This window comes from Fringilla coelebs, assembly GCF_963513975.1.
Source record: "Fringilla coelebs genome assembly, chromosome: 3".
Lineage (NCBI taxonomy): Eukaryota > Metazoa > Chordata > Aves > Passeriformes > Fringillidae > Fringilla > Fringilla coelebs.
Genome location: NC_140030.1, coordinates 7,924,921 through 7,951,366, shown reverse-complemented (window position 1 = coordinate 7,951,366; position 26,446 = coordinate 7,924,921). Strand labels below are relative to the sequence as shown.

At 42.0% G+C, this 26,446-nt stretch overlaps 1 protein-coding gene across 1 annotated transcript in view; it reads left to right on the top strand.

Annotated features, from left to right (window-relative positions):
• MFSD2B (MFSD2 lysolipid transporter B, sphingolipid) overlaps positions 1-20,522 on the top strand; it is a gene marked incomplete at its 5' end in the record, with an annotated part of 36,276 nt that extends 15,754 nt beyond the window's left edge. The window contains 9 exons of the mRNA XM_084201673.1: positions 1,903-2,072; positions 6,306-6,396; positions 6,491-6,612; positions 8,950-9,033; positions 10,362-10,442; positions 15,690-15,799; positions 17,330-17,473; positions 19,245-19,421; positions 20,420-20,522. Coding sequence (XP_084057799.1) covers positions 1,903-2,072; positions 6,306-6,396; positions 6,491-6,612; positions 8,950-9,033; positions 10,362-10,442; positions 15,690-15,799; positions 17,330-17,473; positions 19,245-19,421; positions 20,420-20,477 — 1,037 coding nt within the window. The 3' untranslated portion in view covers positions 20,478-20,522. The remainder of the gene's footprint in view (positions 1-1,902; positions 2,073-6,305; positions 6,397-6,490; positions 6,613-8,949; positions 9,034-10,361; positions 10,443-15,689; positions 15,800-17,329; positions 17,474-19,244; positions 19,422-20,419) is intronic.
• Between the last annotated feature and the right edge of the window lie 5,924 nt (positions 20,523-26,446).

The following is a 26,446-nucleotide window of genomic DNA, read 5'->3' as shown; positions in this document are numbered from 1 at the left end:
CTTCAAGGTACAGTCTGCTGGTAGATCAGCTTTCTTGGCTGATGTGGGAAGTAATACATCATAAATTCTGGGCACACAAGAACTTTGAAGGATACCTGTTCCTCAGCTCTTGCTACTACTTAGAAAATAGTTTCACAGTGGTTATATTTCTGGTGCCTCTAATGATGCTTCTGGGTTTTATTCCATACAAGTTCTTGATAAAATGCAGATGTAGACAAAGGTTATGAATGTGTAGGTGGTGTTTTGAATGAAAGGTGTGATTTGAGTGCATTGCCTTTGCACTGAGTTTGGAAGCTCTGCAACGCCCAACCGAGACCAGCTTGTGTCCAAACACTTCAGACCAGGCTGGAGTTAGATTTCCACCATCTGCCAGGATTTTTGTGTGCATGGACTGAATTGCAACATTACTGGTAAGATTGGATGTGAAGTTTGGGGAAGGGGCTTTTTTTACTTCCCCTTTGTTTAAATTAATGTTGCATGGCACCTCAAATTTTTCACTCAAAAGCATTCTCAGTTTGGCAACAAAGTAGCAATGGTTTAAAAGGTCCAGGTCTCCTAGGGACCCTCTCTTCCCTTTTCCTTACTAGATCTTGCATAGCTACTCACAGCCTGCATTGCTGCAGTGTCTGAACCCCTCACGATCTCTGTGCATTGCCCTCCCTTTAGATGAAGTATTTTTATTCCTTTACAGGGACACACAAAAAGTCACATGTCTGAGGTCACTGAAGGCTGTTACAGATCAGGGGACTCGAGTAAACATGAACCTAGGAGCTTTTGAAACAGCTGTCACATCCCAGAGGGAGCATGATAACCACCAGGACACAACCTGCTCTGGAAGCATCCCTTCAGAATCCTCCATGGTGCTTCTCAGAAAGGAACATATGACCCTGGGAGCCACTGAAAGAGAAAAAATAGAAAAAAAACTCGAAGTCTGGGTCAATGAGAAGTCCATTCCCTTCCAAATGGGAAGACTCCCCATTTTTAATCTGTTCATGCATTCAGCCCTAATGTATCTTTATGCAAAATGTGTAAAAATTCTCTGGAGCTAGGACAGGAATTCAGTTTCTCTCCTGGCCATGGGGATGCTGGATATGGCCATATTGCAGGGAAACAGGCACAGCAGGCTTGAAATCCCTCAGGGTGAGGAGGGTCTAGAACCCAAATTTCCAAATTTCTCACTATTTGCCTTAACACAGCTGCAACACCTGGTCAGGTTGTTGATCAATTTCATGAGATGATGCCCAGCATTAGATTTTTGTTGTCTTAAGTGGAGGCTTTGGTTGGTTTTTTTTAAGATGATCCCTTTTCCTGGTGAGAATTAGTGATCTGAATTGTTCTCTGAGGTTGAGGTAGACAGTTCTGCCTGAGTCTGGCCTTAGGCAGTTAAGAATAGCGCCTGCTGTTTCCAAGAGCTTTGTAGCTGTACTATTTCCATAAACCTGAGGGAAGTATCCCTTTATTTTGCAGTTGGAGGACTCAGAGGTCTGATTAGATAAGTGTTTCACAAGTTGCTGTCAAGTTTGAGATGAACAGTCTGATATCATGACTTCAGGTCCTACTTTGGAAAAAATGGCATTTAAAAAGTAGTTCCACTCTGGTCCTCAAGATGAAAGATCTCCATGTTATCTCCTTTTGGCTCCTAATCTCAGCATTCACATCTCTCATGCACCTTGTATAGAAAAGGCTCTTTCATGGATGCTTCTTCTCAAAGCTGATGAGAAGATAAATGACAAAACTCTCTTTCCTTGCAACTGCAACTCTCTTCCTTATTGACCTTTCAGTTCTTCTGTTCTTGGCATTGCTCATTCCTGTAAGAGGAAATGGTTTGATAACATTTCCCTTCAGTAAGACAGATGAGCAAGATTCTCATCCTCAGTGCACATTTGTACTTCCATTCTTTAGGAATGACCATGGAAGTGCTTGGGACCTTGGTTGGAGCTGCACTTCAGGGGCAGATTGTGGCCAGTGCTCATGTCTCTCCCCACTGCACTGTGAATCCCTCAGTAAACACCACTGACTCCAGGCATGACACTCCCAGCATTCCAGACCCCTCAGATCCCCTGTCTCATCAAGTAAGTGTCTATGGGAACACATTAAAATATCCTGTGGAGAAGGGTGGGGATGTTTCTCTAATTCCAGATCATGTCCAGCAGGATGAGCATGAACAGGACCTCTTTGAAATCAGTGATGCTGGAGCTGAGGCAATGACTTTGTTGCACACAATGCTTTCCATCTTCACTGTCCTTGCAACCCCTCCTCAGTGTGCCACCAGAATTTCTCTGAGGAGCTTTGCAGGAGGTGCCAAACCCATAAAGCAGCTGGGAGGGTCATGGCCACCCTTCCTTTTCACCCTTCCTTTTCGCTAGGGGCTGATTTACAGTTTATAGAAACTCAGTAAGAAAAGCACATTTTAGCCCGCCAGAAATACTCTATGCAATTCTGGGGTCCCCAGCCCAAGAAAAACATGGACCTATTAGACCAGAGCCAGAGGAGGGTCACAAAAATGATCAATAGGTTGGAGGACTCAGCCTGGAGGAGAGAAAATTCCAGGGAGAACTTATTGCAGCCTTTCAGTACAAAAAGGGAATTTTAAAGATGGAAGAAACTTAACCAGAGTTTGTAATGACAGGACAGGAATGATTTAAACTAAAGGGGGTACATTTAGATTAGATATTAGGAAGACTTCTTGGGGTTTTTTTGGGTTTTTTTGTTTTTTGGGGTTTTTTTTACAATGAGAGTGACAAGGTACTGGCACAGGTTGCCCAGAGAAGCTGTGGATGTTCCACCCCTGGAAGTGCTCAGTACCAGGCTGGATGGGGCTCAGAGCAACCTGGTCCAGTGGAAGATGTCCCTGCCCATGGCAGAGGGTTGAAACGAGATGATCTTTGAATGTCCCACCCAATCCAAAGCATTCTATGATTCCATGAAAAAAGGGTGGCTACAGCAGGGTCTCTCAGTTCAGCAATACTGATTTCCAAAGGAGGTACCACTGGAGATCTCCTGTACAGATTAATGGCCATTTTGTGAACAAAAATAAATCCTATTTGCAATCTGTACTTTTGTGAAGGTACAGAGCAATGTTGAAAGCAAATCGTTGGTAACACCCCATTAATGGGGACAGATCTCAGTGGTTAACATGTGGAATGAACCTAAGCATCCATGCTTATTTATTTAATTTTCCATGACAGGCTTTTCCTGTAATTTTTCACAAATAATTTAATCTCCTCGTACTTCAGTTTTATATTTTTTGAGTAACAAAGAAGGTTTTGTACCTGGGAGGAAAACCTAAAACCTGTTCCAAACCCCAGTTAACACAATTTGATTGTCTTCCATTGTTTGCAGTGGTCTTGAAACAGGACCTGAATTAAACAATTACATTGTGTAGTGGGTTTTTTTTTGTATGTCACTTGTGAAACCAGCAGATTGTTGGTTCCAGTCTACCAACTGCTGGATTCATCCTTTCTTTTTATACATTCATCTGTTGCTCTGTCAGTACAAGTACCAACCAGTATATAAAATACCCTATGAAGAAGATTCCTTGACCTGAATCTAATCTCAAATGCTTGATGCAAATGAGGAAGTACATATTTGTGCTCTTCCTAATGCAGTGGAGTAGCTCCTGTTATTGTGCTTCAGCAGCAGTAAAATCACAGGCTAAGGTATGTTCTTATCTATGTTTTGGATTTCCATACTCTAGCATCAGCACCGGTGGTCCAGGAAGGGGTCAAAGCCTTGCCTGCCCCCATCCCCAGACACCATTCTTTGCCTCTGTGCCACCTGATCCTTGTTTTTTGGCACAGGCTTCTCATAGAGCTGATCTGGGCAACAGCCTCAGGGCAGCTGGGCTGCTTCTCCAAGTGGCCATGCCATTTTGGGGCTGAATAATGTGTTTTTGAAGATGCTTGTTTGGTAACTTGTAGTGTGTGTTTTAATGAGACACAGAATTTCATCCTGCCTTCCTTTTTAGCTTCTGGGACAATGGTTTGATGTAGAGCACTACTGTGTTTATTGCACCTCTGTGAATTGTCAAGACAAGTAGCTTGAAAAATCATGGAGCAAGCTGAATTTCATCACACAGCTGATTCCCTGTCTGAATCTACTTCAGACTAAAATCTCCAATTTCTATTTTGAAACCTCTGAAATGGCTTTCAAGGAGAAAAAAAAATACACAGTCTTGATTTATTTCCTTTCTGTTTAACCATATGTGCTTTCCTGTCCTTTTTGAGGTAGGAGGGAGATGGAGAAAGAAACTTCACAATGGGTTGAATGTCAAGTAGTTTTTTATTCTGAAAAACTAGCAAAAATCCATAGCCTAAAGTAGCCAGAGTTTGTAGATAGAGGCAATATCTTTCATTTTACTAGATATAAAAACTGGGAAATTATGGGAAAGCTTTTAGACACAAATATTTTTCAGATCTGAAGAAGTTGCAGTGTGACTGGAAGCCTGCCCTTTGCTCACACCACACAGTAGAATGTGCACCTAATTAATTGCACAATAAAGAGGAGATCTTAATGGATCTTGAATTTTGGTTGTATGGCTGATGGGCATTGTTACAAGTTGAGGCAAGACTAGATTAATTGAAGCACCTCCATCAGGAAATATTTAGAGGAGGGCAAATCTTGGCTCTCTTTTAGTGCCCTTCAGGAGTATGACCCTGACTCTTTCTGCACAAGCACAGATTCTTAGCTGCTCAAGAGCACACCTAGTTTTAAAAAGCACTTAGTGAACAACTGGCATTATTTTGCTCCTTACTGAAAAAAAGGAATTGGAAGAAATGGTAATTTTTAAGCTCTCCTGAAGTTGTTACTATAAGCTTATGAATGCATCTTTATTACTGGAAACCAAACAGGGTATTGATGGATTGTAGATGGGCTAACAAGTTTTGTTCAGGGTTAGAGAATCTTATCTGGCCTACCATAAGTATCCTTGATGGTTTGAGCTTAAATGACATTTAATATGAACTTAAATGGCCTATGAAGCACAACATTTAATTCAAATGCTTCAAGCAAATTAACAAATACATAAAAACAAAATATGAAAATCATAAAGGATTTTTTAATTCCCTTCTCTCCTGTCTCAGCTACATTTCAGGCTGAAATTGCTTTGTTTAAGTGAATTCAGATATCTCCACCACTGCACTCTGTATTCTGGGCAAGCCATAGCCAACAGTGTGAAAGTACTCTGTAACTTAATTTATAGTTCTGATATAAAAAATCCAAAAAAATCCCTTTATTCCATATAAAGAATAGTCCTGCATTCCTTTATCTGACCATGTTATTTTCTGTGTAAACATCTTAACAAAAGCTGTTTTCTTGAAAATTTTCTATTCTTACATGGTTCTTCTGAATGCATTTGCACCTATACTAAATGTCTTTATATTTTGATGTACATTCTTGTAATTGCACTTTTTTACTAACTTCTTCTTACAATAATTTAATCTACAATATATAACTAATATTTTGGAATACAGTTTTCCTATCAAGTAATCCTTGTTTCATAAAGCTCTTTAAGCTATCTTTGATAACAGAGTATAAGGTAAATTATTACATCATACTAAAGCAAAATACTTTTTGAAGCTTTAATTCAAAGTCAGTGTAATCAGAGTTAGAAACAGTAAATGTGATCTGGTGGTGTGGGAGGTATCCTTGGAGGCTTTGCTCCCCTGGCTAAAAGGAAGCAAAGATTTCTGAATTTGCTTGGATATGTCACTAAATAACTGGGAAAACCAGCATGCAAGGTACCATATTCTCAAAACACTGGCACGTAAGTATGATTTCTAAAATTCATTATTATCACCATGTGACATTATTATCATTATGTGTAAATGCAGAAACTGTAGTAACTATGTTTACATCAGTACTGGGAGCTCTCCCATACACCATGAAATTCCAGATTGCAGTCTGTGTAGCCAGATCAACTGGACTTACTGAAAATTAGAATGTCTCTGTGGATGATGCATGGTTTTGATTAGGTGACTGTGTATGTCTGTAGTTAGTCTCAACATAAGCAAATTTTTAAAACATTCAGGTTGCCAACACAGTAACCCTTTTGTTCACTGCTTCTTTTTTTTTTTTTTCCTTCAAGAAATATATACTTATATGCCCTGAATTTATCCTAAGGCAGGTGTGGCTTATAAATGAACTGCAGAAGTGAAGATTTTTCAGAGAGGCAGCAGATGCATTTGGCTGTATGCAGATGGGCATTTCTTCATTTGCAGGTGGCTTACCAAAAAGGGACTGAAATTTTCATAATGACTTGTCATTCTTCTGTAAAAATTTCAAATATCTTCTTTTCCTTTTGAAAGGCAAGAGTTTACATGATTGCAGCAGGGGTCATAGCAGGTGTGTATCTCCTCGGAATTGTCATTCTTTTTCTTGGAGTAAAGGAAAGGGATGGTAAGTTATATTTAAATGTGCCTTGATTTAACATTAGTTATTTCAGATTCCTTTATTGAAAAGATTTTTATTTTATGAATTCTGCTTTTCTTAGATCCTTATGCCTTAAATTCAGACAGAGCAATTCCTTTTTGTAAGGGGCTTGCACTCACCATGAAGCATGGTCCATATGTGAAGCTTACAGCTTCATTTCTTCTCATCTCAACAGCAGTTCAGGTAACTTCAGACCCTCTCAGTCTGTCTGTTGGCCTCATTCCACTCCCAGCATGGGAGAGTCTGAAATGCAAATAACCTTTGGCTGGTGACTGGAGGGGTGATCTGGGGGGTGTTGCCTTCCCCTGTAAATCAGTAGGGAACCAGAGTCCTCTTCTGGTGCCTGGGGTCCTGTGTGGCTGGGGATTGTTCTTACAAAGGAGAAGCAAAGCCAAAGTCATGACCATTTAAAGATTTTTTTTTTTCTTTTCTATTCTTTTCTTTTTTCTTTTTTTTCATAAAAGGTGAAGAACTAGTCCTAGTGACCCAGTCTGGGTCATTCTGTGCTATCCATCCACAGTCTCCTGTGGTTTCAGTTGCTTAGAGAATGCTTTTTCTCTTCTGTCTGTTCCTCTCTGTGTGCCCTGTTTAAACTGTTGCCCCTCTCCTTTGCAGAGGTGACTGCTCTCAGATAGTGGCTGCACTGGGTCATGTGGAGTCTTTTGTGATGGAAGGCATTAGGTCAGAGTAAGAAGATATTCAGAGGTAGGAGGTCCCTACCTGTGTCAGTTAGGTAGAGCTCATTTTGAAATAAGGACCTGCAACTGGATGTGGCTCTCATGAAAAGATGCAGTGCATCCCCCCATAGAGAGGAGCTGTAGAAAAGCCAGTCAGTAAGAAACCCTCACTCCCTATAAGTACAGCAGGCTTTTTAAGCCTGACTTTTAGTACATGTTCAATTCAGTAAATATATTATTTTACTCTGAACTTGTACATATTAGTTGAAGTTTGCTTCATTTTGAAAAGCAAATGATTATCACATTTTTGCCAAGACTCTTAGTCGCATGAACCATTGATCAATGGAATAGCAGGACAGAAGGCAAGAATATGACATGTGAGAAAGCGGTGCTGTGCTCACCAGCAGTCCTGGTGAATGATTAAGTTCCTTGGAAGGACTGCTTTAAAGTTTGTTTGCCAAAGAAGCACTGAACTTTTTTGTTCACCTGGATTTGGGCACAGCATCTGCTAGTCCTCGCTGGAATACCCAAGGGTGAGAAACAATAACAGAAGTTGTTTCTGCTCATGTCTGAGATCTGCAGGTACTGTGAGCAACTGCAGAGACAGGGAGAAGATGAAAGATGAAAGGTCCCTTATTGTCCACATCCTTCCAGCATCCACTCAGTCAGCAGGGATATAGAGCACATCTGGTTGCTGGCAGCCAACTACTTGCTGACAGCACCCAGAGAGGAAAAGATCATCTGTCAGTCCGTATCTCTCTGTTTTGCTGTCTGTGCAGACTGAAGGGAAGGTGTGAGGGGAGGCAGAATCTGGAAGCTCTGTTACTCCAGTTGAGCCAGCATGAGCAACCCTTGCTGCTGTTACTGGAGGGAGGGTCACTGATTTTGTGAAATTTAGAGAGTGGGTTACTGCTCAGCAAAAGGAATAGGCAGGTAAAGATGCATGGGCTATAATTCCAGAGTGTGATATCCTATGTCTAAAATTAGGGCAGCATAAACAGGGACACAAACTAGGGAAAGGTTTTGTGGCAGTAAAGACAGGATACAACCTTTTGGATATCCTGATGTGTATACAGGTGACTGGCCACCTGTAATCTGCAAGCACACAAAGGGAGCAAAAATTGATCATGCTGCAGTGGCAGGAGTATTAAATCCTCCTCTGTCACTCTGCTTCTGCAGAATTGCTGGAGCTGGCTCTCCATCATATCCTGTTGTTCAGAATCCCCCTGAGTTCTGCAGAAGCATGGTGGTGGCAGTGGCTTCACCTGTCATATAACACAGTGCAGTTAGATCCTCCCATCTGATGAGGATTCAGATGTAGGGAGATGTCTGACCCAAAGCTACACTCCATAGCTGAGGGTGCATACAAAACCAGCTGCTTTACTACAGGAAGTTGGCAGGAGTGTTATTACAGCTGCAATGTTACTTGTTTTGGAGTCAGAGCTTCTGGGGAAAGATTTATGGCCTTGCTGGGGAAGAGAAAGGGCAGTTTCTTGCAGTAGCCTGCAGCTGAGACAACACAAGGCACCTGGGACATAGGAAATAAAGCCTCGAGACAGAATCCTTTCATAGGGCCATTTCTGTTCTGGTCAATTTTATGCTCTGTTAGGTGTGGCTTACCTCTTGCTTGCCCCAATACCACTGGCATGTTATTCCAGTGATAAGGGTATAGTTTCTGCATCTTTAAATTGTTGCAAACAAGGAAAGAATGAGACTCCCAAACCCTACATTTAACAAATCAGTCACCAACTATATTTAACTGACATGGAGTGTGATGCAATTTTTGTCTCTTTAAAATTTTCCTTTTTCTTTTGGTGGTCACTAAATGTCTTAAATTCAACAGCTGGAGCAGGGAAACTTTGTCCTGTTCTGCACTCACGCTGCCGGCCTCCGCCATCACTTCCAGTACTTGGTGGTGACCATCTTGGTGAGTTGCCCTTCTCTCCAAAATGTTACCTGGTTGGTTTTCGCTGGGCTTTGGCACAAAATTACAGAAGACAAGAAGAGTTTTGTGTCTCAGCAGAGCTGTTAGGAAGCCATACTATCTTTTGCATTGTCTGTTTGAAATAAAGCTGATGTTCCGTACTGCGCTTCTAAAAAAATAGTGGTTTGGAGCTTTTAATTCATTCCTTGTTGTTTTTACCTGTAAGCCACAGCTTCTATAAAAGGCAGAAGCTGCTCCTAGAAAGGAGGTTTGGAATTTTACCTCCTTTGTCCCTTTCCCCAGTCCTATGTGCTGAAAATTAAACAACTTCAATTTGCATATTCATACACACAACTCCTCTGGGCTAGGCAGCTTGCAAGGATAAATATTTAAAATACCCAGAAATACGAAGATTCCTCTCTAGAGCAATTGGCAGTGTGACAAAAAGATCCTTTTACAGAATCTTTTTTCTTAACATGCAGGGGTAGAATTCTGCTTGCTTAGGTGATACTTATACTTTCCCACATTATAAGACATATCTTTTCCAAAACCATTAAAACCAAGATGTTGGAGAGCAAAAGAGGAGTGCTGGGTATCTTAAGGGTCTGCAAGTGATGGTCACCCAGAAGAGAGTCAAGAAACAGTAGAGTTAAAATAAGTAAAGACTGCAATATAACTAAAAATTTATGTCATTATTTAGATGACATTTAAATAAAGGTCAAGTGAAAGGCTGCCATTAATAGCAGTACTTCAGTGCTACAGTACAGTACTTCAGTACTACATTGCTTGTGGTTGTTGCTGCTAGGGGTAAGTATTTCAGGGCCTGAAACAGTAATGTCAGCTGCAAGCAACTATTTCTCTTACAGATTGTTCCTAAGAAGGGACACACAGTATGGAATGTACTCTTAAGTGTATCTTAGGATAGGTTTATCTTGCACTTCAGCTTTCTTCCTGTACCATGGGGTAGAGCTAAATTCACTCATCATTTGTCAGGTTCAGGCAGTGTGGCAAAAGGCATTAGCACAAAGTGTAGCCATTTGCAGTATGTTTGAACTTTAATGAATGAGCACAGCTTTGACTGCTGTGGCTTGCATTAGAAAAGGAAGTTTTAAGACACTATCTTCTGAGATTTGACTGTAGAAAACCCTCTGATGGATAGCATAATCATGAATTTTAAAAAATCACTCAAAGGATGAGGAGAAACAAGAATCTGCATGTTCACCTTCCTTTCAGGCTTTTATGTACTAGACGAAAAGATGTCTGTGATCTCCAGAGCTGAAGAAGACCATGGAAGTAAGCACAGTACAGATACAGGTTTTTGTCCCTTGTAGGTATCAGCAGTCGTGAGTGTTCCCTTCTGGCAGAAGTTTCTGCAGAGATTTGGCAAGAAGTGTGCAGCATGTGGGATTTCGGTAAGCAAATCCTCTGAGAAAAAAATTCTGCTTGTGCTCATTTCATTTGACAACGAGCCACTTCAGGAGCTCTTTCAAGTGCTTATAACATCAGTCTATGTGAAATTTGCTCCGTTCCAGAGTTTGTTTTAAATCACTGTACCAAATTTCAGACAGATTCCAAGTTTCCAAAGGAAACTTTTGAAAAATGGATTGATGTCGGAGGGAGGTCCCAGTTTATTTAAGAATCTGCACCAGTTCTCCTCATTTGAAGCTTTCAGAACTGAGCTTCAATGAGGTTTTATAAATTCAGATCTGAGTTGCCTTGTGTTGACAAGTTACCTGTTGTGCAAGGCTTGTTTTGTCTCTGTTATATGGTGCTGAGGTGTCTGTAATTCAGTCTCACAGAAGGAAACAAAAGTCTGTTAGACACCCCCTCCAGGAGCAATCACGTCCCTCTGAACAGGGAGGGACAGTAATTAGTGAAGTAAAGAAAAAGGTGACCTACCTGAGAAAAGAAGCCTAGTTTAACTCTGACACAGCTCTGCAAAGCCAGCTCAGTGAGCCTGCCCATGTCACTGATGGATTATTTTAAGTCCATTACTTAGTGCAGACAGCAGCAATTTTCTGTCATCATCCTTGGTGAGTTATTGTATAGGCCTGTTCCTCCCCATTTTCCCCCTGTTTACCTTCAATTACTTATGAAAGAGGAAAGAAAAATTGCCTTGTGCACAACAAAGCAGGAGGACTTGAAAAATCCAGCCCAAAGCTATATGTCAAAATTTGAACAAAGCTGAAAAATTTAGGTCTGGTGACAGTTGAACAGTTATAATTTTTGGAATTAAAAGCTGTGTTGTAATGACTTCCAGAGAATCAGAAGTAACTTTAAAACTCAAGTTCCAAATATGCTGAATTGTTATGTGTTTTGAAGTAGGCATCTGGAATTCGAGCCCCATCCTTATTTCTTTTTACCAATTGAGCAAAGAGAAATGCCAAAAGCAGTACTGGCCCATTGACTAGACCTGGGAATGCAGATTTCCTCCTTAAGAAATCTCCTCCTCTGTCTACTTGACCACAAAAAATGCTTTCTCCAACCAACTTGGCTCTATAAATTTAGTTTTACATGACTGGAAAGCCTGTCAGCACCTCTGTAAACATGGTTTAACTTAATTTTACAGTTGAGTTGCTTGACTGTTATGGTCTAAGTGGGGGATGGATTGAAAAAAAGCCACCTCTCTGTTTCACCTTGGAGACATTTCTCAGGGTACTCAGTGTGTGTTCAGTGATGGATTTTGTGTCTGACAATGCATCACAGGAGCTTCCTACCCTACCACCTTGTGTGATCTGTACAACTAATCTGTACTCTCCCACTATGAAATAAAAGCACATCATTTAAGGCTCCTAAGTTTGTCACTGGGGAATGTTCTACTGGAAGGGAAGGAGACAGGGTAGAAAAATTATTTTTTTTCTCTAAAACCTCACTCAGCTGTCAGGGTGAACATGTGATTGGGAATTCATTTCCTGAAAAAAAGTCACAGCGCTCCAGACTAATTTTTTCTGTTAAGGTGAGTCTATGTTGAAGAGAGCCCTCAAGGAGTTTAGAAGATGGTAGATAAACAACAAGAATCTTGGGTTTCTTCCACTGATATTTCTCCCTTTTTACCCATTGTCCCAAAAGAGATGACCAACGAGTCTAACTACTACTGATTAAGTATCTCAAGTTTCTAGAAGTTTAAAGCCTAGAATTTCTGGAATTATCAGGAATTAGCCTGCTCCTAGGCAGGATCCTTGATAGCATTCTTCCCAAAACCAAGTTGGAAATTATTCTCTTCTGTTTATTTCCTTCAGCTTCCATGTGCTGTGTTCATTTAGGCGTCTGCTCTGCCCTCACGGGGCAGAGACTGAACTTACACTCAGCGAGTCTCAGCTGGTGATGGGAGGTGAAGTTGTCATGAGAAATTTTAACAAGTGTGGCATCTTCTTGGTTCATAGTTTTGGCAAGGTGTCTAAAGGCAAAGATGGCTCTCTCCCACAACTCTAGCTTCCATCCTAGCCAATAATATCTTTTGGCCATGGGTTTTGCAGGATTTAGTAAAAATAAGAGCGTCTCCTCACAGATATGCAATTGTTTATTTGCCATCTGTGAGCACTGCGCAGTGTGCAGAGATGCCTTTGGATGAGTCCTGGCTCTGCAGCCCCATTTCCACTCTCCCATCCCGTTTCCACTCACATCCTCCCTGCACCTTTTCCTGATTTGCCCTTCATCCCGTGCTGCTGCAGAGACCAGTGCCAGCCTCAGCATCCCAGCAGGGTCACCTTGCACGGCGCTGTCAGGGCAGGATGGAAGGCACGGGATAACTGTGGGATGTTGTTCATAACTCAGAGGGCAGCGGCCCTGTGACAAGGCAGCAGATGCCAATAACAGAGTATTTGCTTTATAAGTAAGAAAGAAGGAGCTGCATTAGCTGTTTATTGCAGCGGGAGCACTGCCCCCATGACTGCGCCGCTGCTGCACGAGCGAGGCTTTAGGGCATTGTAACCTCAGTCCTGCTGGCCCTGCTTCTCTTTCTCTAGGAAATTACAGTTACAATAATTATTATTATCGATCTAGAATTTTGTTTAAGTGCTTTGGTTTCTGAGTGGGTGCCCCATGTGGAGCATAAGGCAGTCATAAAATTGCTTATAGACAACATAAAATCTGATATTGCTGGAGTGCTCTCTTGTGGTGAAATAACGATTTTGCCACAACACCTGGCTAATGCAAGGATTATCTGCCTGTGCTGGGAACTTGCAGTCAGAAAAGGTTATTTTCTGCCTCCTTAGCTTGGGAGAAAATGCTTTAGATGGGAAATGCATTTAAAACATAAACATAATGGATTAGACTGCAGGACTCCCAGAATCACTTATCATACACAACTGTAAATAGCAGTGCTTTGGGGAATCACTCTCTGTGAAAGCTCTTCTCATGCCCTCAGCTCCCAAGCTGCACGTATAGAGGATTGAAACACTTAATGTTAAACTAATCCCCATCATTAAAAAGCCCTGTAGATAAGCCTCTGGCTCTGGATTCTACATGTGCTGCTGTGCCTGTGGTTCACAGGCGTGGGAGATGGAGCATGTGACGGGTATAGGACAGCTGGGCAGTGGCATTCAATCAGCATTTTAAAAAGTGGATTTTCAGTTCTGTAAGCCCATTGCTTCAAGTTGAAGTTGAAGAAATCTAGTGACTATAACTACTGCCAGAAAATAAATCCCAAGCATCCCAAATTAATTTGGTTTTGAGGGTAACTTCTGTGGCTTGTCATGCAATGTCATGAGTGGATCTGGCTGTGGGGAGTGGAGTGAACCACTATGACTTTTGGGTTTATTTAGTGCTGAGTACGTATATGGCTTTAAAGAGAAAGAGGTGATTGGAAATGAAAGCAAATTTTTCCTCATCAAGACTGAAGGTGATCTGTGAAATGGTCTATTCTCAGTTTAAAATGACCACTGAAGCCCTGCCACTCCCCTTGGAATACAGTATGAGAATGTTTTAAGGCACTGTCTCTAATAGTAAATTAAATAGCCCCACTGGCCTAGAATAGAAATGGACATTTGGTCATCCCTGTTATTTAACTGGCAGAAAAATCTTCATCCAAGCTGATTAGCAATCTCCTGAGAATTATCAGTGTTCATGGATAAGGGAAGAGGAACTGAAAGTGTCTAGCTGGACTTGTGCAAAGCATTTTACACTGTCCTGCATGTCATGTCATCCTTCTCTGTAAGCTGGAGGGGCATGGATTCAGTGGATGGACCACTCAGGGGATAAGCAATCATCTGGATGGTGGCACCCAAAGAGCTGTGGTCAATGGCTCCATGTCCAGGTGGGGGCCAGGGAGGAGTGTCATCCCCAGGGGTCTGTACTGCTACTGGGGCTGTTCAACATCCTTGTCAGGGACATGGAGAGAGGGACTGAGGCACCCTCAGCAGGTTGCTGGTGACACTGAGCTGTGTGGTGCGGGTGACACGCTGGAGGGAAGGGATGCCATCCTGAGGGGCCTGGGCAGGCTTGAGAGGTGGGACTGTGGGAACCTCATGAAGTTCAGCAAGGCCAAGCAAAAATCCTGCATCTGGGTCAGGGCAATCCCAGGCACAAAACTAGTTTGGGCTGCAAATGGATTGAGAGCAGCCCTCAGGAGAAAGAAACGGGGGTGTTGGTCAACCAGATGCTCGAGATGACCCAGCAATGTGAACTTGCAGCCTACAAAACCAAACACTCCAAAACCAGCATGGGCAGCAGCTGGGGAGAGGATTCTGCCCCTCGGCTCTGCTCTCACAGGACCCCTCCTGGCATGCTGCATCCAACTCTGGGACCTACAACCTCAGAAGGTTGTGGACCTGGTGAAGTCCAAAGGAGGACCACAAAAATGATCAGAGGGTTAGAGCACCTCTGCTATGAAGACAGGCTGAGAGAGCTAGGGTTGTTTAGCCTGAACAAGAGAAGGCTCTGGGAAGACCTTAGAGCTCCTTCCAGTGCCTAAAGCAGCTTCAAGAGAGCTGGAGAGGGACTTCCTATAGGGGCATGGAGTGATAGAACAGGGGGAATGGCTTTTACCTGACAGATAGGTAGAATTAGATTGGACACTAGGAAGAAATTCTTTACTTCTAGGGTGGAGAGGCCCTGGCATGGGTTGCCCAGAGAAGATGTGGGTGCCCCATCCCTGGAAGTGTTCAAAGCCAGGGCTTGAACATTTGTACGGAGCTTGGAGCAGCCTGGTCTAGTGGAAGGTGTTCCTGCCCATGGCAGAGGGCCTGGAATGAGATAATCTTTAAAGGTTCCATTCAAACCAAACCATGCTATTATTCTATCTAGGACAGTTTGGGAATCAACACTTTAGGGCTCTTCACCCAAAGTATTTATATGGCCATAGGTTTTTTGGAGACCATGAATGTTTAGGACTATGAATGTGGCCAGGGTCTGTAAGTTGGCTTCAAGATTGGTAAATAAACTCTTGGGTCTGTTTAATTTACTAGTTCAGTTTTAGCCCTAATCCTGCTAACAGAGACAACGCTTCTATCACTTGTCCTACTTTTCTCTAATTATTCTGGGTAGTTAAGTACAGATTGGCTCAGGGCTCTTTGGAAATGCAATTTGACCAAAATACTGAAGTGTGAGACATTGCTGTGTATGTACTGTCCTGTAACATAGTTTTGTATTTTGAAGGGAACAATATGTATAGCATTGAGCAGTGCATGCTGTAACTTAGATATAATGCTTTTCTTCTTCAGTGGATGATTCCTTTTGCAGTCATGCTAGTGACCATTCCAAACCTGATCCTGGCTTACTTCGTGGCCTTTGTCTCTGGTCTGAGCATTGCAGCATCTCTTCTGTTGCCATGGTAGGAGAATTTAACATTTGAGGTGGGGAATGGATGTATTTCTGTGTTACATGTATGTACTACTGCATGGAATTTGCCTCTGAAAAAGGCAGAATATGGCAAGAGTCACTTTCTCTAAGAATCTTTTTCTGGTTTTGTATTGGATGCTATATGCAGTGATATGAGCTTGGTTGCCCTGTTGTTAACAGACTACATCCACTGTAACTATAGCTGCTTTTTGTACTCAAGAGTATGTAAATTAATCAATAATCTAAATAGCTATACAACGTGTGACAGCATTGCTTCAGGAATTATGAAGTTAGGCAAATCAATTAATGCTGAGCAATTAAGAATGTAGCAGAGAACACATAAGGCAAACTATGTCTAACCTTACTTTTTATATGGACATGTGGTTATAGAACAAAGGGTAATGGCTTTAAACTGAAAGGTGATAGATTTAGATTAGGTTTTAGAAAGAATTTCTTTTCTGAGGGGGTGGTGAAGCCCTGGCACAGGTTGCCCAAAGAAGCTGTGGATGCCCCATCCCTGGAAGTGTTCAAGGTCGGGCTGGATGAGTCTTGGAGTGACCTGGGCCAGTGGAAGGTTTCCCAGCCCATGGCAGAGGGCTGGAATGAGATGAGCTTTAAAGTCCCTTCCAACCCAAACCATTCCATGATTCTTTGTGCCCCTGCTTGGAAAGTCCTTTGTTATGGATCAAATACCCAAGGTTATAAGAAACCAAGGATTCAACGTCTTTTGCACTTGAGAACTGAAAATAACGGGAAAAACAAAGGATGAGCATGGCAGGACATTTCCTCTTCAGACTGAATAATTGTTATTGAGATCACATTAACCAGAATGCAAGACCATTGCTGAGAGCACTGTTTTTCATAACTTGTTTGTACAATGCCCGGAAAACTCCAAGAGATCATGGAATACATAGTTTGAAATACGTTGTCAGACTATGTAAGCTTTTCTGCACAGAGGGTGAGAAGACTTTTCTTTTTCCAACAGTAAATGATTACATATATTGGAAATTAAATGTTAATTCACAATTAACATTCAAGCAGGTTCCATTCTAATTCCCCATTACCTAATTCAGTCTCTTTGAAATAGAGAGAGAATAGGTTTCATTGGTTTCTGAAAATGTTGTTACCTTGTCGAAAGAGTTATTTCAGAGTGCAACTATTCAGACATTCAGGGTCCCTTGAAATCTTAAGAAAATCTTAAGAAATGTTGGGGGAGGGGTTTGTTGTTCTTTTTTAATATCACAACTTCTGATTGGAATGACAGGCAGATTAGGAAATTCTGTCACCTCTCAAGTATTTGATGGCTTTTCAGTGATTTTCCACATTGTAATATATTGCCATGCTTTTCCTACACATTTTTGCCCTCCTTTCCAGGAGTAGAACCTTTTGAACTGGATTCTTTCATGTGCATGGCTACATCAGTCAGCTTAAAAATGGAGGAGGGCTGTGCTCTATTTCATTAAGTTTGGACTTTGAAAAGAATTTTTGGCTTGAGTTTTTCTTTTATCTTGCTCACTTCTAGGTCAATGCTGCCTGATGTTGTTGATAACTTTCGCCTGCAGAATCCCCATGGGAAAGGACATGAAACCATTTTCTATTCTTCTTATGTTTTTTTCACCAAGATGTCAGCAGGAATTGGCTTAGGAATTTCTGCAGCAGGACTGGAGTAAGTAACACTGTGTTTCCACTTAGTGGATCTACTCTGAAAGCATTCTGAGGTTACAACACTTTTACCCTGTGGAGTTAATTGCACACACTGAGCCTGAAAGCGCCAGCAGCTCCAGATGGCTGACCACTAAAGACAGGATTGGTGCCATCTAGGCCAGACAACTGAGCATTAAGTTATTTGCCCTGACATGATTCTATTCAGAAAAACCTGACTTCCCTTCAGATTTTCCTCTTTTCAATTACTCATGTAAATTTTAGTGGCTTATGTGAATAAAGAGCTAAACACGAAAGTGCAGCAGATGAAGGTCTCCCACAGGTGATACAGGTGCTTTGTGCACTCCCTGTTGCACCTGAACTGGACTATCTCAATCAGCTTATAAGATTTTACACGCATTGGAGCACTTTCAGGGGTGCCAGAGACCTGTTCAGCAAGAAAGGATCACAATTCCTGCATGGTTTTAGGGAACTGGATACTGATCAGAATCAGGAACAGCCTTTCTCCCAGCTCTGCCTGTCACCTAGACCATGTCACTTTAGAAGAGGGTTTATGGTCTCTCCCATTTGGTCTTCCCAGGCATCTCCTGCCCTGCCTTTGTGCAAGACTTGGCAGAAAGGGCCTGTGCCTGTCCCTGCTGCAGCACACGATAAATACTTAGAAGGGAAATCTGGCCCTCAGCTCCAGATTAGGTTCTGGTAACCAGAATGTTTTGCTTTGGGGCCTTGAGCTGAAATTACTAAATAACAGGCAATGTTGGCTGAACATTTTGGGCTTAGGAATTTTAACTGCTTATTGCTAAAACCCTCAAACAATTTGCTGCTCCCCAATTAGCTCCTTTTCAATTGCATTCCAGTTGTGTCCCAGCAATTTGCCAAGGCAGATGTTTGTGGGAGAACACAGAAGACAGAGTGATGCCAAATGAGCTTTCATAAGGTGGATGCTCAGAAGGAAAACTCATTCCACAAATTGGGAGTAGGAATTTGAGTATATCAGCAGTTGTGGGACTGCATGGAAGCCCTGAATCAGTGAAGTGTACCTAACTCTGAGCACTTGAGTAAATTTGTCTATCTTGAGACGAGTGCTTAAGTGTGTGTTTAAATTAAAGTAATTATTGCTGTTGAAATTGGTGAAATTACTTCCATGCTTTTAAAGCAGAGCTTGAATACTTTGCTGAATATTAATAGGAAACACATAACAGATTAATTTCACATAACCACAGAGTTACAGAATGGGTTGGGCTGGAAGGGACCACAGTAGCTCATCTGCTTCCAACCTTCCTTGCTCAAGCAGGGTCATCCCAGAGCACAGGCACAGGATTGTGTCCAGATGGTTCTGGAATATCTCCAGTGAGGGAGGCTCCACAGCCTCTCTGGACAATCTGTTCAGGGCTCAGTCACTGCACAGGAAAGGAGTTCTGCCTCATGTTCAGGTGGAACTTGCTGGGCATCAGGTTATTTCCTTACATGGGATTCCACAATCCTTTCTTTAAAAGTATGCAAGCAATTTGATATATTTCAACAGCAATAATTAGCTCAAATGTTATATATAGTAACAAGAAAATACAGAGATAATGCAGTTGTCTGAAATTGAGCATGAAAATGAGGTTTGAAAAACACAGTTTGAAATGTAGTGGGGAGAAGGAAAAAAGAGAGGTGTAGGCAAAATGGGAGAAAAGTCTTGAAGAGTGGGGGGTGGGGAGAAAGAAGCCTTCAGGTGAGCAACAGCCTTTTAACTTTGGACATATACACACCACTTGTTTCCATTTGTTTAGGTTTGCTGGGTACAAGCCAGGGATGTGCAGACAGTCAGATGATGTGATCCTCACACTGAAACTCCTCATTGGAGCAGTCCCTGCCATCCTCATCCTTTTAGGTTTGTTTATACTCCTTTTCTACCCCATCACTGAAGAAAGTCGGAAAGAAACAAAGCTTGCCCTTGAAGAGTTAAGGTGAGTTTGGACTGGCAGGAAAACAGCAGCAACACCCCCACAGCAGCTCTTAATCATACTGGGAAAATTATTATTGTAAGGAATCCCTATATGCCTTACAACAAAATAAAACAATGTGCTCTTAGTCAAATTATTAACAGAATGGTACCATGACATGTTCCAGTATCTCTTTTTTGTAGTGCAGCACAACCTGCCTAGAGGACCATTTATCAGAAATTTCAGCTGCTCTATTTACGTTTTCTCTGGAGTGGCTCACAAAGCCCTATTGTGGTACATTGTTTCAGGCCAGAAAGGAGGAATATTCTACATAGATTAAATTTGTTGGGGTAATGTGAATAGCTACAATTTACTTTTATATAGAAGAAAATGTTATGCTGTTGACTGCATTCTTGGTGTTTTTGGCATACAAGAAACATCCAAACCATTTAGAAGTGTAGGCAGAAAAGATTGTGGGAGAAAAAAGAGGTCAGCTTTGAGCTATTATTTCCCTTTTTACTCTGTCACTTTCCCTTCCTTCTTTTTTCTCCTTCTCCAAGGAAAATCTTGCCTAGCTCAAATTCATCCACCTCTGTCAACTCTTGAGGACATACATAAGGACAGTCCTAGCAGACTGATGGATAAAATACCAAAAAAAAATAGGTTGTTCCTTTGTCTTGGTTTTGTTGTCCCGATTTACTGGAATTGCAAACTGATTTCCATGCTAAGAGGTCCATTCCAGGACCAAAGCAAGGGTGCCTGGGACCAATTCATGCCCTAAAATATCCAAGATACGTGCATGGGGTTGGCAGGTAGGACAAAGGCCTCTGTGCAAACTGGAGGGGACAGGGTGAACAATCTAAAATGGGACTGGTTCCTCTGTTCAGGAGCTTCAGTCATTGTCCAGAGCAATCACACCTTGCTGGGGGTTCTCAGCCATTTGAGATTGCCAAATTCAGCTTGATGAGTCAGCAGTGAAAGCCAGAAGTGTGTTCATGTATCATTTGCTCTGCTTTTACCAGGAGGAGCCATCAGAGCACAGAGAACTTGGACAGCCACGAAAAGGACACCTCTGTCTGAAAGCTCTGAATGCAGTGGCTTTCCAAACACAGACTCACATCCCACCAACAAACTCTGTGAGAGTTTTCTAGGTCATTTCTCTGCTCACATTTTATCAAAAAGGACAAAGGATGGTTCTCACATAGCCAGTAATGAAATCAAGAGAGGACACCATTGTGCAAATATACACCTAACTCCATGCACTATGCTAGAAAAGGCATTACACATGTTCAGAAATGCAAGCTATTGAAGGCTTGGGGATTTTTCAATGATTAATGGGAAGCTGTGATCTTGTTCATGGGAGATTTTATGCATTTCTAACTTAAGAGGAAGAAAAAAGAGTAAATGTGACCAGAGAATCTTTGAAGGTTCTGAATTGGAAAATACTCACAAGGGTCATTGAGTCCAACTCATGATGCACCATCCAAATATTCACTCAATATATTTCACCCTTGGGGGCTGGGGTGGATTTTGAGCACAATCTCTACCTATAACTTGCACACTATTGTGTTTGGAAAGCACTTGGGAGCCAGAAGTATAGTATATGAAGTTAGGATTTATTTTGTTTTGAAATTAAGCAAATCACTCATGCAGACATATTTTGAGGATTTTTTTCCATTTTTTTGAAAGAGATTTTGATGTAATCTAAGTTTATAGACTCTACAAGAAATAGAACCCTGCATTTCCTGTTACTGATGTTTCTTGCTTCTGAAACCTGTAAACTGATCTCTGTCAGAGAATGAGAACTTCGCATTTTCAAAATCAACATCTCCCCTGAGGATATGAAAAATCAGTAGTCCCTTCCAAAATTATGTAAATCAATTTTCTTTAAATTTTGACCTTTAACTAACAGCCATACCCATTTCTCACATGGTGTAGGCTCTCTGCCTCACAAAAAAACATGGCATGGTTATTAATCTCAGCTTGCACTATTTTGTAATAACAAGGCTACACCAGTCTTTTAAATGGTGATTTTTTTTTCAGTCAGGGATGCTATCATGCTTTAGATACATCAACTCATTTCTACTATAGATTTATACTGTTGAGCCCACTTTTTAAATGAAAGACACACCTAACCTCAGGCGCCTTCTGGAGCACTGAAGTTCAGACCTGTTCATTCTTGGCTTCTGTGGTGGTTCCAGAGACTGGCTCCAAGCCTAAGCTAAAATGATGGAACTCTGAAGATATATCTAAATCTGGAAGGGAGAGTGAGGAATTCAAGGGGTTTGTTCACCTTCAAGAAATTAGCAATGCAAGACAAGACATGAATTTCATCCCACTGCCTTCCCTGTGTGACTCTGTGAGTGCCTTTTTGCTGCACCACAAGTGCCTTTGGAGGACAGGCTTGCTGCTGTTCGGGAGCACCTGGAGGAAGGGGCCACCTGAAATTTGCTCAGGGCCATCTGGGAAGTGTCTCACAGTGCTGGGCTGGAAAATTGGGAAAGATTTTGCTGAAGGACCCTGGGATGAAAAATCAGTGCAACCACGGAGCATCTCATTGAGTTTGATACTGAAACCTTGCCGGGCAAGTTTGAAGTCAAAGGCCTTATGAACTGTCCTCAAAATGCTTAATTATGAGGGAGCTTCTAAGGGTATATTTTGAGTGTGTGTGGGTAAGAGTTAACTTCATTTAAAATTTCTGTTGACTTGCCATCTAAGGCTGGGGTTTTTTGTTTTCTTCCTTGTTTCAGTTTTTGGACAAACCAAGATATGTATGCCTGGGGCATATGTGTTTACAACAATAAAAACCATAAGCCTGTTTACAATTTTAAGTCTGATGGAATTTGAAATAGCAGATTTACTGCACTTTGAAGTAGGTAAGTTATGTAGCAATATCACATAGCTCCAAAACATCACAGGGAACAGTTTGGGGCATTCTATTTATTCTGTAATATTTGTGTATTTCTGAATAGCCACGTTTAAAAATAACCAGAAGGCCCAGTAAAGGCTGTTAATGTTTTTTAATGGGTTATGTTTTCAGCTACTATAAATCTGTAGCTATGAGGCAGTGGGTCCGTGTCAGTTTGTATTAACAGAACACTCAGCCCAGTGATAAAAGGGCTGCAGAAAATGCTGGCTGGGGTTGAGTGGAGCCTTTTGAATGTGGCTTACAATACTATTTCTAGATCAGTTGTGCAATTGCCTCTAAAATTGCATAACACCCAGTCTGAATTCAGACTCTTGGAAGGTAAACTTGGTTGATTGTAAATGGTTTTCCTCTTCTCCAGAGAGACAATGTGATCTTTATCTCACTGAAATATACTCAGTCCTCACTTTGCATATGGTACCAGCAAAGGGAACTGCCAAAAGAAAAGACAAAACTTCTTTAGATTAAGTGAAGCAGACTATTTTTATATTTTGAAAATGTCATTATTTTATTTCATTATCAGAAAAATAATGTTGATGTAATTTTGTTGAGAAAATGGGTTTATTTTTGCAAGTCAGAAGAATGGAGGATTAAGTGGAGGATAAGATTATTTTTGTAACTTTCTTTTCTTAGACTCAGTGTTGGTGCAGTAAAATAAACAAGATTTATATGTCTCTTGTCAGTTTTAAATGGTGTGTATGCCTTATGCATGTTCAGAACATGTGACTGAAAGAAGAAAATTTTTATGTTGACAAGCATTCAGATTAAATGCTAATCTAATGTAAACCTCTTGCCTTCCCGCTGACTGGCAGTAACAGGGGCCAGGTTTAATTCCCAGGGGTTCTCCTTCAGGTAATATCCAAATACATTAATAGGAATATGGGAGACTGGATTAAACCAGCTGGATGCATAAGGAACAGCACTTCCCTACCTGCACACAGGCAATTCCAACAAATATGGGAAGAAAAGAGAAGGATAACAGAGTTGTGTGTCACTGGGTATTGCTCTGTAAGCCAAACCATGTCCAATTCCTTGTCCTTGCTGAAGTGTAGTGAGGGCAGCCCAAATCTTCCATGCTGGGCTGGTTACTGGCAGTCAGTAGCTGGGCTGGTCGCCAGTCATAGAATCATGGAATCACTACAGCTGGAAAACACCTTGAAGATCATCAAGTCTAACCATCAGTCTTCTCTTCCAGTTTCATTGCTTTTCCTGCCTAGCAACAGCTCTGACCTCCTTAAAGGTTCCTGCTGGTATCAGGCAGCCCCATGTCCGAGCTGCTGTTCCCACCAGCACTGATGGAGGGGGTGGCTGTTGGCCACCAGCTGTGCCTCTGTGCTCCTCTCCTGCCTTGCTGTCCCCTGCCTGCCCCTGAGCTCGCTGACCGACCTTGGCTTAGCTGGATCAGATCCCTCCTGCCGAGTCCCCCGCGCTAACAGGTGGACACCACCTTGGACATCTGTCCCTGGGAAGTCCCTGAAGGCTGGGACCTTCTGTGTTAGGTCACTGGCTTTTCAGGAAGGGCTCTGAAGATTTGAGTACTAATTCCTTAAGTCACTCCTGAACCTAAGAATTGCTGCTTGATTCAATCCCTGCTGCATCTTCTCATCTTTATTCATCTTCAGCATTCTAAGCAAAGTAGTTGAAGAGGAAAATGTTTTAAAGCAAAATGCTTTTGAGTTCAGAGGTTTTTTCCAAATATCACTTGTTTGTTTGCTTCTCTGCTTGCTGTTGTGGGCTGTAGACAGAAAAGACTGACTTAAATCAATCTTCTTGAGAGGAGGAGTTTCCCACCAGGGAAACTTGGGTCCTTTCAGTCCTGGTGTCTGTTGTCCAGCTCTAAGATGAAGAAGAGAGGGCAAGTCAAAGCCTCTCAGCTCAAAGTCTCATTCAATAAATTACAGCAGTTTAGTGGTCAACCATATACATCATATGAATTTTATATCATAGCTGTGTAAAAACAGTCTCAAAGTGTTACAATAGCCTTTTTCTTAAGAAATCTGGACTGATAGGAAGCTCAGTTGGACTCATACAACAGGTGGGTGCAGGAGGGAATTTTGTTTTCATTCAATTTCATGGAATGGTTTTTTTCTTTACTTTCTGCAATTCCACAGTTCAGCTACTCAGCAAAAGTGCTGAGTGTTATGGTTACAAGAATGTATATATGCTGTAGGCTTAAAGTATGAAATCAGAGGGCTTTCACTTCACAAACAGCAAACCTGCCACACAAACCAGATGCCAACTCGCTCAGAAGCTTCATTCAGAAGATGAAGCAGCAGCATTTGTCTGTCCCCAAGGCAGAGGAGGAAACTTTTTGCTATGTAGCACCTGAGATTTTAGAGTCTCTGAAGATGCAAACTGGCATGATAGAGCTGAACAAAGAGAGGACACTTTTAAGCTGTGGCACTTTTCAGGGGGGTCGGGTCCTCAATACCACTTTTAGAGGCATTAGAGAGAGGCAGCCTCCAAGCCCAGCTGGAGAGCAGCAGAACTGCTGGATGGCAGGGGAATGTGTGTTTGCTCTGGAAGTGTGGAAGCAGAAATAAACCTTATTTCCTGGTCTGTTTCTTACTCCAAATTATCTTAGATGAGGCTATGAATTTCAGCTACACCATCCAGATGTCTGTCCTCACTTTTGCTGTGCTGTACTGTAGATGGTGAGGAAGAGTTGCTCAGGTCTCATGGAACTGATGATGGTCATTTGCTCAGCTTTACTGATAAAGCTCCACTTTGGAGGCCCAGAACCCATCCCCTGCCAGCCTGTTTTTGCTGATGTCCATGGCATCATCTCCATTCAGAAAAGGATCAAAAGAATTCCCCACTCACCTTCCTCCATCATGGGATTTCATCTGTTTTACGTAGAGGATGTTTTTGTCTGCCTAGGGCTTGTCACCGTGATGATGTAACAGGTTTACATTGGCTGAGCAGATCCTGTTCAAACTGGCTGAAGCCCATGAGGACTTAACTTTCCTTGTGTTTCCAAAATAAACTCCCTCTCTAGTCACCTTCAAAGTCAGGGAATAGAATCTGCACGTTTCCCCATCCAGCAGGTTCAACAATTCCCAGAGTTGCTGGACGTGTTGGATCCTGAGTCTCGGTTCACAGAAGAACCAGTGTGGGATGAAGCAGAACTGCAGCCACCTCAGACTCCTGGCAAAGTCTCAGCTGTGCTAAACTTGACAATCAGTGAGAATGGGCAACTCCAGAATTCCCAAAGGGACTTGTAGGCATGACAGAAAAGCCATAAGAGAAGAAAGTTTGTTAAAACCCTGCGGTCTTCTCTTAAGGATTCTTGGGTTAGGTTTGGTACTTTTTCCAACTATTTGGGCCTTCTTTTAACATTCAGCTTTGGTGAAGATCATCCCATTAGTTTAGAAATGGTGTTTTGATTTGAAATCAAGCAACCCTGAAAGGCTGGGTGTGTTGGTTGACAAGAAGCTCAACATAAGTTGGCCACGTGTGCTCAGAGCCCAGAAAGCCAAATGTGCATCAATGTGCTCTTGTTGTGCCAAATGTGTCCTGGGCATCAAAAGTAGTGTGGACAGAAGGTGAGGGAGGAGTCCTGTGTCCAGCTCTGGGGCCCCCAGTATATGAAGGACACAGACGTGTTGGAGTGAGACCAGGGGAGGCCATGAAGATGCTCAGAGGCCCGGACTAGCTCTGCTGTGGAAACAGGCTGAGAGCTGGGGTTGTTCAGTCTGGAGAAGAATCAGGGGAGGCCTTAGAGCCCCTTTCCAGTGCCTAAAAGAGAGCTGAAGAGGGAATTTTTAAAGAGCATGTGGTAAAATATAAGGGGGAAATGGCTTTAAACTGAAAGAGAGAAGGTTACACATTGGGAAGGAATTCTTTTCTGTGAGGGTGGTAAGGAACTGGCACAAATTGCTCATAGAAACTTTGGATGCTTCATCCCTGAAAGTGTTCAAGACCAGGCTGGATGTGCTTGGAGCAATCTGGTCTAGTTAGAGGTGTCCTTGCCCACAGCAGGGAGTAGAATTAGATGATCTTTCCAACCCACATGATTCTGTGATTCCATTAAATAAGCAAGTCTCTCAACATAAGAATTTTATTCTTCCAAGATTCCTAGGATTATATTTTAAATTCGGTATTTGTCCACTTGCACAGAGCA